General features: G+C 41.9%; 1 protein-coding gene across 1 annotated transcript in view; it reads left to right on the top strand.

Moving 5' to 3' along the window:
- pomca (proopiomelanocortin a) overlaps positions 1-9,275 on the top strand; it is a 39,754-nt gene extending 30,479 nt beyond the window's left edge. Inside the window, exon 3 of the mRNA XM_043695221.2 lies at positions 7,514-9,275. Coding sequence (XP_043551156.1) covers positions 7,514-8,335 — 822 coding nt within the window. The 3' untranslated portion in view covers positions 8,336-9,275. The remainder of the gene's footprint in view (positions 1-7,513) is intronic.
- Positions 9,276-15,878: the final 6,603 nt, after the last annotated feature.

Consider the following 15,878-nt stretch of genomic DNA (forward strand, 5'->3'; position numbering starts at 1 on the left):
AATCTAATCTAATCTAATCTAAAAATAGACTTATTAGGAATAGTCAGCATGAATTTATGCAGAGGAGTTTAAAAATGTGGTGCTGGAAAAAACACAACAGGCCAGGCAGCATCCGAGGAGCAGGAGAATTGACGTTTCGGGCATAAGCCCTTAAACGTTGATTTTCCTGCTCTTCGGATGCTGCCTGGCCTGCTTGTGTTTTTCCAGCACCACATTTTTCAACTCCGGTACTCCAGCATCTGCAGTCCTCACTTTCTCCTTTATGCAGAGGAGGCCTTATCTCACAATAATATCAAGGTTTTTGAGGAAGTGATGAAATTGATTAATGAGGGTTAGGCAGTAGATGGTGTTTACATTACCTTACTGAAGTATTTGACAAAGTCCCTCATGATAGGCTGGTCCAGAAAGTCAATTTTTTAAGATTATTCATTTGTGGGATGTTGGCGTCATCAGCTAGCCAGCATTTACTGCCCATCTCTAGTTGCCCCTTGAGAAGGTGGTGGTGAGCTGCCTTCTTGAATCACTGCAGTCCACCTGCTGTGGAATGACACACAATGCCCTGAAGGAGGGAATTCTAGGACCTTCATCAGTGACAGTGAAGGAATAATGATAGATTTCCAAGTCAGGATGGTGAGTGGCTTGGAGGGGAACTTGAAGGTAGTGTTCACATGTATCTGCTGCCCTCGTCCTTCGAGATGGAAGTGGTTGTGGGTTTGGAAGGTGTTATTTGAGGAAGTTTGGTGAATTTCTGAAGTGCATCTTGTTGATAGTACACAGTGCTACTACTGAGCATTGGTGGTAGACACCGTGTATGTTTGTGGATGTCACGGCAATCAAGTGGCTGCTTTGTCTTGGATGGTGTCAAGCTCCTTGAGCGTTGTTGGAGTTGCATTCATTCAAGCAAGTGGAGAGTATTCCATCACACTTTTGCTTTATAGATAATGCATGAGTTTTGGGGAATCAGGAGCACAGTGGCTTAGTGGTTAGCATTGCTGCCTCACAGCATCCAGGACCCGGGTTTGATCCCAGCCTCAGGTGGCTGTCTATGTGGAGTTTGCACATTCTCCCCGTGTCTACGTAGGTTTCCTCTGGGTGCTCCGGCTTCATCCCACAATCCAAAGATGTGCAGGTAGGTGAATTGGCTGTGCTAAATTGCCCATAGTGTTCAGGGATATGTAGGTTAGGTGCATTAGTCAGGGGAAATGTAGAGTAATTGAGTTGGGTGAATGGGACTGGGTGGGGTACTCTTCAGAGGGTCGGTATGGACTTTGAGGGCTGAAGGGCCTGTTTCTATACTGTAGGGATTCTATGATACTCACCACAGTATTCCTAGTCTCTGACCTATTCTTGTAGTCACTGTGTTTATGTGACGAGTCCAGTTGAGTTTCTGATCAATGGTAGCTCCCAAGATGTTGATACTGGGAGACTCAGTGATGGGAACATCATCGAATATCAAGTGACAGTGGTTAGATTGTCTCTAAATGATGATGGGCATTACCTAGCATTTGTGTGGCGTGAATGTTCCTTGCCACTTGTCAGCCCAAACCTGGACATTGTCCAGATCTTGTTCCATTTGAACATGTACTGCTTCAGTTTCTGAGGAGTCACAAATGATACTGAACATTGCACATCCATTGGTGAACATCTCCAATTCTGACCTTATGATGGAGGAAAATCATTGATGAAGCAACTGAAGATAGTTGGGCTGAGGTCACTACCCTGAGGAATTCCTGCAGAAATGTCCTGGAGCTAAGGTGACTGACTTCCATCAACCAGAATCATCTTCCTATGTGCCAGACATGACTCCAACTGATAGAGAGTTTATTCCTGAGGCCCAGTGATCCCAGTTTTGCAAGGGCTCCTTGATACCACAATCAATCAAATTCAGCCTTGATGTCAAGGATTGTCACTCTCACCTCCCTTCGAGAATTCAGCTCTTTTGTCCATGTTTGACCCAAGGCTGTAATGAGGTCAGGAGCTGAGTGTCCCTGGTGGAACCCAAGCTGGGCATCACTGAGCAGGCTATTGCTGAACAGGTGCTGATAGCACTATTGATTGACACCTTCCATCACTTTACTGATGGTTGAGAGTAGACTGATGGGGCGGTATTTAGTTGTGTTGGATTTGTCCTGCTTTTTATGTACAGGATATACCTGGACAATTTTCCACATTGTCGGGTAGATGCCAGTGTTGGAATAGCTTGGCTAAGGAGTGGCAAGTTCTGGAGCACATATCTACAGTACTATTGCTGGAATATTCTCAGAGCCCATTGCCTTTGCAGTATCCATTGTCTCCAACCATCTCTTGATGTCATGGGGAGTGAATTGAATTGGTTGAAGACTGGTATCTGTGATGTTGGGTACCATGGGAGGAGGCCAGGATGGATCATCCATTTGGCAGTTCTGGCTGAAGATTGCTGTGAAATCTTCAGCCTTATCTTTTGCACTGATGTGCTGGGCTCCTCCTCCAGTGATTTGTTTAGTTGTCGAGCACATTCATGACTAGATGTGGCAGGACTGCAGAACATAGATCTGATCCCGTTGGTTGTAGGATCACTTACCTCTGTCCATCACTTGCTGCTTAAGCTGTTTGGCATGCAAGTAGTCCTATTTGGTAGCTTTAACAGGTTAACACCTCATTTTCAAGTATGGCTGGTGCTGCTCCTGGGATGTGTTCTTCATACTCTATTGAACCAGGGTTGATCCCCTGGCTTGAGTGGGGGATATACCGGGCCATGAGGTTGCAGATTGTGCTCAAGTACAATTCTGCTGCTGTTGATGACCCACAGCGCCTCATGGATGCCAGGTGTCCCTCAAAGATTATGACTCTGAGAGTTGGGGCTATTAGCCTAGAACAATCACGATACCCTACCTGACAGATATAAACAGAAATATCAGAGGTTCTGTTCACTCTGAGAGCTGGCTGTGATGAAGCTGGACCAGTATCAAGAACTGTGCTTGTGTCAATAAAGGGTGACTTGGTGATAGGATACTAGCCTCTATGAAATTATTTCAGTGGTGACAAGAGAAAAAATACATTCCTGAAGAAATTCACTTGCAACAGTCATCTTTGAGTTGTGGTAAGCATTTCTGGCATCATGTTATTATTTGAAAAGCTTGACTTGTTTGAACCTGCTGTCGAAGACTTGGCCCAGTCTGTGGAAAGATGAGTTATTTTTTCCGGGCAAATGACATTGGGGAAGATGAAAAGCAATGAGTAATTCTCCTGACAGCATGTGTGCCTGCTGCTTTTTATGGTTATTAGGAGCTAAACTTTTTCCTGAGGCACTGGATACTAAAACCTTTCAAGAGTTGATGGATTTAGCTAAGGAATATTACAACCCTAAACCTCCTCTAATTCTGAAACAAAATTGATTTTATTTGGCAGATTGAGAACCAGGGAAATCAGTGTCTGGATTTTTGATAAGGTTCTGTCGATTGGCAGAGGCATGTGACTTTGGTTTGATCTGAATGAGATGCTGAGAGACTGTTCAGTTTGTGGGATGAATACTACAACCTTACAAAAGTGCCTATTGCTGAAGCCCAGCTGGAATTCAGACAGACACTACAACTGGCTTTGTCATTGGAAAAGGCAGCAAGTGGAGCATATGAATTACAGGGTACACTGATGGAAGGGGACACCCTCCTTGACTGACCTTGGGGGACATCACTTGAACAAAGGCAATTGCCCAGCCTCACTCTGGACATATCCTAAACAGAGGGACTCCATGTCAGCCAATAGCAAAACACCAAAGCAAAGCCAAGTCTCAGCCAAATGGTTAACCTTTTCTTCAGGATCCTGCCCCTCACAGCATTATAGGTGCAGTGCTACGTGGACTCGAGACAGTAAAGGAGTCTGACCAGACCTGGACTGAGTCAGGGAACTCATAGGCTGGTATCCAGGAGACTGAAAAGCCCACCTACAGCTGGTTTGGAGCAGTTAAATTGCTCAGCAACATCCAATCAAGATAAACATCTGGTTAAATGGTCACCGGGTTCTAATGGAGCTTGATGCTGGTGTGGCTGTATCAGTGATCACAGAATCAGTCTTTAACAAAATTCACTCTGCACTCCAACCTTTCAGTGTGCGTAAGACTTTGGTTAGACTGAGAACATACATCAGGGAACGTTTTTTTAGATTAAGAGTACAACTTTGGTTCTGATCATGTATAAGAAGCAGCTGGTTCAGTTCCCATTGATTGTAGTAAAGGACAGTTCCAAACCATCCATAATCCAGTGGTCTGGTAGAAACAGCAGACCAAACTTTGAAGGCAGACTTAAAGAGACAGTCTACAGCTTCACTCGATATGAAACTGACCTGGTCTCCGTTTGATTATTTGATTAGCCCTTATGCAACTACAGGATAGCTCCATCAAAAATTCTAATGAGGAGAAATCTAATCTTCTTGGACTTGAGGGAGGTGGGGGGGGGGAGGGGACAGTAAGTGAACGGACATTAGGAATGCCAATACTGGACTCAAGACTCTTCTAAGCAAGAGACATGTTCAATGTGAGTTCAGGCTCTGTGAAGTATAAAGTTCGAGTAGATTATGCGCTCTGAACAAGCATGTGAACCACACGAAAGGTGCAAGCTCGCAAATGGGGCAGGAACAAAACATATCCGGTCCTTCAGAACAGCTGGAAAGGCTGTTAGAACCTGTAAGGTACACCTCTCTGCCTAGCGCGAAGAAACTTTAGAGTCTGAGATGGACACAGTCGGTGTTGCAGCCTCAAGGCCTTTACCACCTGAAGAAGAGGTTGAATTTCTTCCAAGGCAATCCTGGTGCAACAGGGGTGGCACGGTCTGGTACATGCCACCTGTATCAAGGCTGGGGCAGAGGAACTGGACCCAGTGTGAAAACACCCCAGGAGAGGTTACAAGAAAAAGAACAGGCCCATGTCCCTGGACTTATAGAGGAGGGACGTAGTGATTATAATGAGATTAGCCAGCCGGACCTCATAGAATAGGAGTTCCTTGATTGAACCTGGTTCAATAATGGAGCCCCACCCCAGATATAAACAGAAGTGTTAGGGGTTTTGTTCACAGGCTCTGACAAAGCTGGACAAGTGTCAAATGCCTTGCATGTGTAAAGGGTGACTTGGTGACAGAATACCAGCCTTTGTGGAGTTATTTCAAGGCCAAGTATATTTTTCCTTCTTGTGGTTCCCTCACCATCTGTTGCAGACCCAGTAAAGCAGCTATGTACTTGAGGACCCGGCCAGCTTGATCTGTAGTGCTGCTGCTGAGCCACTCTTGGTAACGGACATTGAAATTCCCCACGGAATGTACATTTTGTGCTCATGCCATCCTTAGTGCTTCCTCCAAGTATTGTTCAACAGGAGGTTACCTTGCCATGTTTAACCTGAAACCATGAGACTTCTTGGGGTCTGGAGTCAATGTTGAACACTCCAGGACAACTCCCTCCTACTGTATGCCATAGTGTCACTACCTCTGCTGGATCTGTCTGGACAGGACGTATCCTGGAATGGTGATAGTGGTGGCTGCAACATTGTTTGTAAGATATGCTTCCATGAGTATGACAGTGTCGGGCTGTTGTTTGACTAGTCCCTCCCAATTTTGGCATTAGCTCCCAGATGTTAATAAGGAGGACTTTGCAAGGTGGACAATGCTGTTTCGGCCTTTGTTTTTTCCAGTGCCTTGGTTGATGCCAGGTGGTCCATTTGGTTTTATTTCTTTCTTGAGACTTTGAAGCGATTCATATAGTTGAATGGTTTGCCACACTATTTCAGAAGACAATTATAACTCAATCACATTGTTGTGGGTCTGGAGTCATATGTAAGCCAGACAAGGTGAGGATGATAGATTTCCTTCTCCGAAGGACATCAGTGAATGAAAAGAGTTTTTCTGACAATCAACAAATAATTTCATGGTCATCAGTAGATTTTTAATTCCAGATTTTTTAAACTGAATTTAAATTCCACCATCTGCCATTCAAACCCAGGTCCCCAGAACATTATCTGAATTTCTGGATTGATAGTCTAGTGATAACAATATTAGGCCCCTTTATTGCAGGGAATTTATGGTGAGTTGGCAAGTTGGATACCAAATTGGCTTGGTCATGGAAGATACTTGCGGAGGGGTGTTTTTCTGACTGGAAGTTTGTGATCAATGGTGTTCTGCAAGGATCAGTGCTGCGACCTCTGTTGTTAAAACACTAATTTGACCTCAGCTGGAGATTGCACCCAGATCTGTGCACCATACTTTAAGAAGATTGTGATCACATTGGAGAAGTGCAGAAGAGACCATGATAGCATTTGCACGGATATGGAATTTCAATGATGAGCAATCCGAAAAGCTGAAAATGTTTTCGCTAGAGAGAGGCGATTTGATAGAAGTTTTCAAAATCCTGGTGGGCCCGAACAGTGTAGATTGGGAGAAACCATTACCATTCATAAAAGGATTGAGAATCAGAGGACACAGATTTAAAATAACTAGTGAATAAAACAAAAATGATAACAGGAAATGTTTTTATCACGCAGCCAGTGTTTCAATTCTGGAATGCTTTGAGGTTGTGATGGAGATAGGTTCTTTCAGGTGCAGGTTCATAGTTCCTTGAAAGTGGAGTCACAGGTGGACAGGATAATGAAGAAGGTGTTTGGTACACTTGCCTTTAATGATCAATGCATTGAGTACAGGAGTTGGGAGGTCATGTTGCCACTGTACAGGACATTGGTTAGGCCACTTTTGGAATATTGTGTTTAATTCTGGTCTTCCTGATATAGGAAAGATGTTATGAAACTTGAGAAGGATTTACAAGGATGTTGCAGGGTTGGAGGGGACGTTTAAGCTATGGGGAGAGGCTAACTAGGACTGGGTCTATTTTCCCTGGATTATTGGAAGCTTTTATAGAAGTTTATAAAATTATGAGGGGCATGGATAGGATGAATAGTCAAGGTCCTTTCCCCAGGGTAGGAGAATCCAGAACAGGTTTAAGGTGAGAGGTGAAAGATTTAGAAGGGACCTAAGGGTCATTTTTTTCATGCAGATGGGGGTGGTACGTATATGGAATGAGCTGTCAGACGAGGTGGTGGAGGCTGGTACAATTACATTTAAAAGGCATCTGGATGGATATTGAATAGGAAAGGTTTCGAGGGATGAGGGCCAAGTGCTGGCAAATGGGACTAGATTAATTTAGGATATCTGATCAACATGCAAGAGTTGGCCTGAAGGTCTGTTTCCGTGCTGTACATCTCTATGACTATAAATCTATGACTCAATGTAGGTATTCAAGAGGGAATTAGATGGCTATTTGAAAAGGAATTATGTGCAGGGTTAACAGGAGAAAGCAGTCTAATGGAACAAAGTGAGCTGTTCATTTGGAGAGTTGTTGCAGACATGATGGCACATGGGGCCTCCTTCTACACTGTTCCAGTTTTGTGAATCCATGAGGCCAGCACTGAATATGATATTTTGACAAACTCTGAGTTCAAGTCAAGGTATATCAAAAATGTGTGCATGGAAGTAACAATTCATCTTCCATTTGTTCTTCACAGGAATGTATTGAAGCCTGCAAAGTGGACAAGACCCTCGAATCTCCAATCTATCCTGGAAATGGCCACCTGCAGCCAATTGAAGAAAGCATCAGGAATTATGTTATGGGCCATTTCCGCTGGAATAAATTTGGGAAAAAAAGAGGCAATAACACTGAGATTTCAGACAACAAACGAGAAGATGAACCTGTTCTGGCATTCCTGAATAACCTCCCTGCTATAGAGTCCCAGACCTCTCAGATAGAAGGTGAGGAGATGGAAATTCCATTTCCTAGGGAGGATGATAAGAGATCCTACTCTATGGAACATTTTCGCTGGGGGAAGCCAATGGGCAGGAAGAAGAGGCCTATTAAAGTCTACCCAAATAGCTTTGATGATGATTCATTGGAGAACATGAGTCCTGAACTGAAGCGTGAAGCATCTGTTGATTTTGACTACCCAGTAAAGCCTACTGAAGTAGGTGAAGAGGAGATGCTGGAAGATCTCAAGAAGAAAGAGAAGAAGAATTACAAAATGAACCATTTCAGGTGGGGCAGGGGACCACAGAGTTTAGGTCCTGACGGTATGCATCTCCAGCCATTGCAGTTTCTAAACACTGAAGATGTGCGCCAGGAAAACATGGACAATGGCTTCCCTGAACAAGAGGCGAAAAAAGATGAGGAAGATTACAATTTTGGCCACTTCCGATGGAGTGTACCACTGAAAGACAAGCGTTATGGAGGCTTTATGAAGTCTTGGGATGAGAGAGATCAAAAGCCACTTCTGACTCTCTTCAGGAATGTCATTGTCAAAGATGACCATGAGAAGAAGGCTGAAAATCAATAGATTGGCAAACCCTAATGAAGATTCTTAGCTGTATGATATAGGAGCAGTCTATAGATCTACAATAACAATTCTAAGAAGCTGTTGTTGAACCAGAAAGGAACCTGTGCAATGTACCTTGTGCGGTTTACTGTATGTAGCAATCAATAAAAGAGTTAATATTGTACATAAAGGCTTCAATGAGTCTGCGACCCAATCATGGGCTGTGCAAAGATTTTCCTATTTATTGAGCTGTACAATATGTAAATGAAGGATGGAAAATACATTCTTTTTTGCAAACCAAGTCAATCTCCTGGGATGTGATTATTTTTATGTAGATTATGTTGTAAAATGGGTTGTGCAGCCCTTCATTCCACTAATTACATGCCAAAGTTGTGTATTCTACAGATTATGCAAATCCCCTAACTTTAGGAATAAACAATAAAGTAGCAAAAGTCCATGCAATTCCTCCCAGTGCCTAGAGTATGAGAAAGAGGAACATTTTTAAAACTCATTCAGGGGTTTGGGATTTGCTGATTGGGATCTGACATTTATTGCTTGTCCATAATATCTGGAGGAAGTGGTGGTGAGCTGTCTTATTGGTCTGCTGTGGTTCATGTGGTGTTGCTACAACTGGAGTGATGTGTTCTAGGATTTTGACTCAGTGATACTGAAGAAATAGCGATATAGTTTCAAGCAAAGATGGAGTGGGGGGACTTCGAGGAAAGCTTGCAGCTGGAATCAGCCACTCAGCCCTTCAAGATTATTCCAACATTAAATAAGATCAAAGCTGATCATCTACCTCAATATCATTTTCCGTATTATTACTGCATGCCTTGACATCTTCAATATCTATAAATCCATCAATCTCAGCCTTGACCATACTGAATGTCTGAACCATATGATCCCCTATATGGAGAATTCCAAAGATTCAACACCTTCTGTTTAAAAGAATTGTTTCTCATCCCAGTTCAAAAAGTCTCACACTTTATTCTAAGACTGTGTCCCGAGTTCTAGACTCCCAGCTGGAGAATCCTTTTTCTTGCATCCAAGATTATCTCTACTTCTAAACTCCAGAGAATATACACCCAGCCCATTTAATCTTTCCTAGTAGCACCATATTTCCACCCCAGGATGTGGTTTTCAGAACTAATGCGGCACTCCCTCAATGGCAAATAAACCATTTCCCTCGGCAAGGAGTTCAAACGACATAGAATATACTACACGTGGTCATACCAAGACTCTACATAATACATAATTTCACTAGTTTTATATTCAAATCCTCTTGCAATAAAGCCAACAATTTTTTTAAATGCCTGCTGTGCCTTCTTGTTAACTTTCAGTGATCAATGAGCAAGGAAAATAAAATCTCTTCGAAATTCAACACCTCCCACTCTCACCATTGAAGAAATTCTTTGTCTTTCTGTTTTCCTGCCAAAGTGGGGCACCTCACATTTCTCAACATTCTACTTCATCTGCCAAATTTTTGCCCATTCATTTAGACTCTCCAAATCCCTTTGAAGTATCTTTGCAACCTTCTCACATTTAGTTTTATGTCATCTGCAAACTTGGAAGTATTATATGATTCCCACATCTAAATCATTGACATATATTCTGAAAAGCTATAGCCCAAGCATTGGTCCTTGCCTGGCCTCACTTGTCACAACCTGAAAATAACCAATTTATGCCCAAACTGTTTTCTATCAATTGCCTAGTTCATAATTCTTGACAATACATTCCCCCTAATTCCATGTGCTTTAATTTTGATAATTAACCTCTTGTTCTGAACCTTATCAAAACTTTTCTGAATTCTAAACATAACCACGTCTATCATTTCCCCTTTATCTATTCTTCTGATTAGATATTCAAAAAGCTCCAACAAGTTTATTAAATGTGATTTCCCTTTCATAAATCTAGGTTGACTCTGCCCAATTGTACCATCATTTTCTGAGTATTTTGTAAGAAAATTCTTCATCAAAAGTTCTAGCAGAATCTCTATTCTTGATAATAATGAAATAAGACATAACAACACAAAACCAAGGAGCGGAACGAGACCATTCAGCCCATTGGGTCTGCTCTGCCATTCAATGAGATCGTGGCTGATCTATTAACCCTCAACCCCATTTTCCTGCCTTTTAACAATTACCCACGATTCCCTTATTGATTAAAAATCTGTCTACCCCAGCCTTGAATAGACTTAATGACTCAGCCTTGACAATCTGTGGTAAAGAATTCTGCAAATTCAGAACCTTCTGAGGTAAGAAGTTCCTCCTCATTTCTGTCTTAAATGAGTGACCCTTTATTCTGAGATCATACCCACCCAGTTCTGGACTGTCCTACATAGGAAGTAATATTTTCACATCTAGGAATTTTGTATGTTTCAATAAGATTGCTCTCATTTTTCTCTGAACTTTTTTGGACTGCCTCCAATGTCTTTCCTTAGAGAAAGGACCCAAAGCTATCTCACAGTATTTCAGCTGCAGTCTTACCAGTGTCTTGTACAGTTTTAGTAAAATCTCCCTACTTTTATATTCTATTTCTTCTGAAATAAGGGCCAATATTTGACTTGCTTTTCCAATGTCTGCTGAATGCTCGCATTTTGTGATTCATGGATGAGGATGTCCAAATCCCTCAATTCCGTAGCTTTCTGCAGTCTTTTTCTATTTAAATAACATTCAGCTCTTCTATTCCTCCTGCCAAAGTGCACAACATCACATCATGCTGATATGCTATCTCCAACAGTATGGGCTCTTATTAAGTAGTCTAATGTGTGGCACCAAATCAAACACCTTCTGAAATTCCAAATATATTACATCTAATGTTTCCCCTTTAACAATCCTGTTTGTTATCTTCTTGAAAAAAATTGAGTAAATTTGTCAGTCATGATTTCCCCATCATGAAGCTATGTTGATTCTGCTTGGTCATATTATGCACCTCTAAATGCTCTGATATTACATCTTTTATAATTGACTTGGATATTTTCCTAAGAACAGACATGAAGCTAACTGGCCTGTAGTTATTTGTTTTTCATGCCCCTCCCTTTTTTATCTAAAGGTGTTAGATTGGCAGTTTTCCAATCTTCTGAAATATTTCCAGAATTTAAGGAATCCTAGAAAAGGCCGACCATTGCATCCACTATCTCTGCAGCTACTTCTAACATCCTATGGTGCATCTCGGGTTCAAGGGATTTGTCAGTCTTTAGCCCTATTGATTTCCCTAGCACCTTTGCTCTAGTGATGGTTATTGTATATACTTGCTCTTCTTCTTTTGTCCTCAGAATATACAGTAATATTGGCATGCCATTAGTGTCTTCTACTGTGAATACTGATGCAAAGTATTTATATCACACTAATATGTCAGTAGTTCCCTGTTTTCTAACTCTTTGCTTTCTTAAATAGTAGGATTATATTTGTCACTTTCTAATGTGCAGGCACCAACCAGAGTCGATAGAATTTTGAAAGATAATCATCAATACACCCACACCTCGAAAAGTCACATCTTTCAGCACTGAGATATTGATCATCAGGTCCAGGGGATTTATTTACTTTACATACCATTCATTTTTCTTCGGTGACTTTTACTAAACAATAGAAACACCATGAAATGTTTGGTTTACTCTGGCCGTTAGATTTTCCATCATTTAATGTTTTCTTTCATGAAACCTCTCTGCCATTTTCTTATGCCCTATTCCCCAAGTTATGAGTGGATCATCTATCTCAGTACCCACCAGAAGTCCCTAGCATTGCAATGCCAGTCTTTAGCCAATTCAATTCCCTCCATGCAATGTTGAGAAATGGCTGGATACCACAAAGGCTGGGAATCGAGGGGAAACCGCTCCACTGGTTGGAGTCATAACCTGCATAGAGGAAGATGGTTGTCATTGCTGGAGGTCAGTCATCTCAGCTTGAGAACATCTTGCAGAAATCCCTCAGAATAGTGTCCTAGGCCCAACAATCTTCAGCTACTTCATCAATGACCTTCTCTCCATCGCAAGGTCAGAAGTGGGAATGTTTGCTAATGACTGCATGATATTCAGCACTATTTGAGACTCCTCAGATACTGAAGCAGTTCATGTACAAATGTCACATGACTTGGACAACATTCAAACTTTGGCTGACAAGTGGCAAGTAACATTTGTGCCACACAAGTGTCAGGCAATGACCATCTTCAAAAGGAGAGAATCTACCCATCGCTCATTGGCATTCAATAGATTACCATTATTGATCCCCCACTTCAACATCCTGAGGGTTACCATTGACCAGAACCTGAACTGGATTAGCCACATAAAAACAGTGGCTACAAGAGCTGGTCAGAGTCTAGGCCCTCTGTGGTGGGTAACTCACCTGCTGACTCCCCAATGCCTGTGCACCGTCCACAAGGCTCAGGAGTATGATGAAGTACTCCCCATTTGTCTGGATCAGAGCAGCTCTAACAACACTTGAAGCTTGACACCATCTGGGACAAAGCATCCATCTGATTGGCAGCCACTTGGTTAACACCTTATGTAACACTTTTAGTATTCATTCTCCACATCAGCAAAGTAAAGTAGGCTGCATTGTATATTATCTACAATATGCCATGCAGAAACTCGCCCAGAGTTACTCCATAGCCACTTTCAAACCCATGGTGGCTCAGTGGTTAGCACTGCTGCCTCACAGCACCAGGGTCCCAGGTTCGATTCCCGCCTTGGGCGACTGTGTGGAGTTTACACATTCTCCCCGAGTCTGCATGGGTTTCCTCTGGGTGCTCCGGTTTCCTCCCACAGTCCAAAAGATGTGCAGGGCAGGTAAATTGGCCATGCGAAATTGCCCATAGTGTTAGGTGCATTAGTCAGAGGGAAATGGGTCTGGGTGGGTTACTGTTTGGAGGGTCAGTGTGGACTTGTTGGACCGAAGGGCCTGTTTCCACACTGTAGGGAATCTAATCTATAACCTTTACCATTTTGAGACACTAGAATATCAGATACATGAGAATCTGCAAGTCCCCCTCTAAGTCATTCACCTTTCTAACTTGGAAATATGTCACAGTTCCCTATGTTGTTGGGTCAAACTCCTTGAACTCCTTCCCTAACAGCATGATGGGAGCCTCTACATCCCAAAGACTGTAGCAGTTCAGGAAGAAAGATGACCACAACATTCTCAATGGCAATTAGAGATTGGTAATAAATTCATTTCTAGCCAGTAATGTCTATATTATGTGAATGAATAATTTAAAAATTATAAATACTGTTCTGATTCTTCTTGTAATGGACCCACATTTATTTTCGTTAAATGTTTTCTTTTCACCTATTTATAGAAGTTTTTACAATTTATCTTTATGTTTTGTCCTGGTTTACTCTGTATTTTGACATTTTACCTTCCTTGATATTTTTCTTGGCTCTTTTTTGCAGTATTTTAAAATGCAGACAATTCTCAGATGCATCCTTTTTGCAAGTTTATCTGGCTCTTCCTCTGATCTAATTGGAAATCTTATTAAAAACCAATGAAATTGTGATAGCTTCATCCGGAGGCTTACTGATGATGTTAACTAGTAAGGTGACGACACGTCTGAAAAGAGAACTTTACAGCTCAGTGTGCAAACCTACATCCAAATTGTGATAGTGTTAAGTAGGTAGTTATATAATATAAGTTGAATGGACAATGAAATATGTCCAAGTCAGGGTATGTGCGACTTTGAGAGAATCTCTCTTTTAATCAGCATATTCCAGATCACAACAACTTGCTGTATAAAAACACTCTCCTCATCATCTCTCTAATTCCATTGCACCATTTACTCTATCACTTTGAAATTTTGAATACATCCAGTAAAAAGGTCCTTAACTTCATCTCCTTCAAAAACAATGAAGCTTCCATAACCTCTCAGTCCATCTGAAGTCTCTCATCTCCAGTACTATTATAGTAAAAATCATCTCTCCAAAGCTTTATGAATGTTCCAAAAATGGTTGTTCCAAGCCAAACACGATGTTCTTGCTGAGGCTTAACCATGACAAATTCAATCTAGAAGGACAAAGACAGCACATGTATAGGAACACAACCACCTGCAAGGTACCATCTAAGTCACCCACCATCTTGACTTGGAGATGTATCATCATTCCTTCAGTGTTGCTGGATCAAAATCCTGGAAAATCCTCACCATTGTCATTATGGGTATACCTACAACATGTGGATTGCAGTCATCCAAGAAGACAAATCACCTTCATTTTCAGACTAGGCACTTTACACCCCTCTGGATTTAATACTGCATTCATTACATTCAGATTGTGAACTGGCCCATTCCTTCCCTTTCTTTTAGCTTTACTTACTGCATTCTTTGTCATCATGTCTTCTCTCCCCTCCCCCCACTCCAATGTTCTGTCTGTCCTTCCCAGTTTGGCAGTTAGACACACCATTGTTCTGCCATTCTCACAATCCGAAACTTAATCTGTACTATTAGCCACCTTCCCCCTCCCTGCCAGCACTCCAATTCCAGCCCCCAATCCCCCAGTACTGCACAAATGCTGCCCCCTCCACACTTCACTCTGATGAATAGCGCAAGAGGATTCTGGGTAATCCAAGATGGAGGATGGAAAAAAATTCTGGCTGTGATAGCTGCTCCTTCTTTTGAGGTATTTTTGGTGCTGGAGGTGATTTCCTCGAATTGCAGGAGCAGCAATTACCATTTTATATGCTGTTGCATTGTTTTGGAATTTTGAAAAAAAAGTCAAAACAACAGCAGTTTTAAAAGGGAGAAGAGCAGACAAAGGAAGCACATGGTGAGGACAGTGCAGGAGAGAGGGAGAGAGACAGAGAGAGAGAGAACCTGCACAGTTACTGCCTTTGCTGTTTGAATTCGTGTATCGCTGGACATCGGATTGCATCTTGGAAAACTATCAAACAGTGAAATTAACAACTGATCTTGGAGGAACTGTTGGGCGAAGTTCACAGCACAGAATCAGATAAGTTAATCGTTCTTTTAAGTGTGGCACACAGAGAATCTGCAGTAGTGAGTAGAGTAGGTTCTTTCTTGATGATATGTTTTTGGAGATATGTCTCTTGATTAAACTTAAAATATAAGCCATAACTATTAATTTAACCTGGGACAGTGTTTGTAGAGGAATGAGACGGTGTTATTTTCTGGGTCTGTAGATTGTGAAGGAGCAAAAATGGCCGTTAATAGAGTGATATGTACTTCTTGTCAGATATGGGAGTTTAAAGAAAGTTTAAGGGTTACTGCGGATTATATCTGCCATAAATGTTGCTGGCTGCGAATCTTATCAGATCGAATGGATTGGTTGGAGAGACAGAAGCGATGAGGAATTTACAACAGCAACAGTATGTGATGGATGGCAGTTATAGGAAGGGGAGGAAAGTCTCAGATATAGTCACATAGATGGGTTAACTCCAGGAAAGGCAAGAGAGGGGTAGGCAGCAAGTGCAGGAGTCTTTTGTGGAGATACCCATTTCAAACAGGTATGCTGTTTTGGAAAATGTAAGGGGTTATGGATTCTCAGGGGAACGTAGCACGAACAGCCAAGTTTCTGGTATTGAGACTGGTTCTAATGCAACGAGGGGTACGTTGGGGTCCAAGA

This window comes from Chiloscyllium plagiosum, unplaced genomic scaffold (genome assembly GCF_037043375.1).
Source record: "Chiloscyllium plagiosum isolate Xiang-an unplaced genomic scaffold, Cpla_swu_hap1 HiC_scaffold_10, whole genome shotgun sequence".
Lineage (NCBI taxonomy): Eukaryota > Metazoa > Chordata > Chondrichthyes > Orectolobiformes > Hemiscylliidae > Chiloscyllium > Chiloscyllium plagiosum.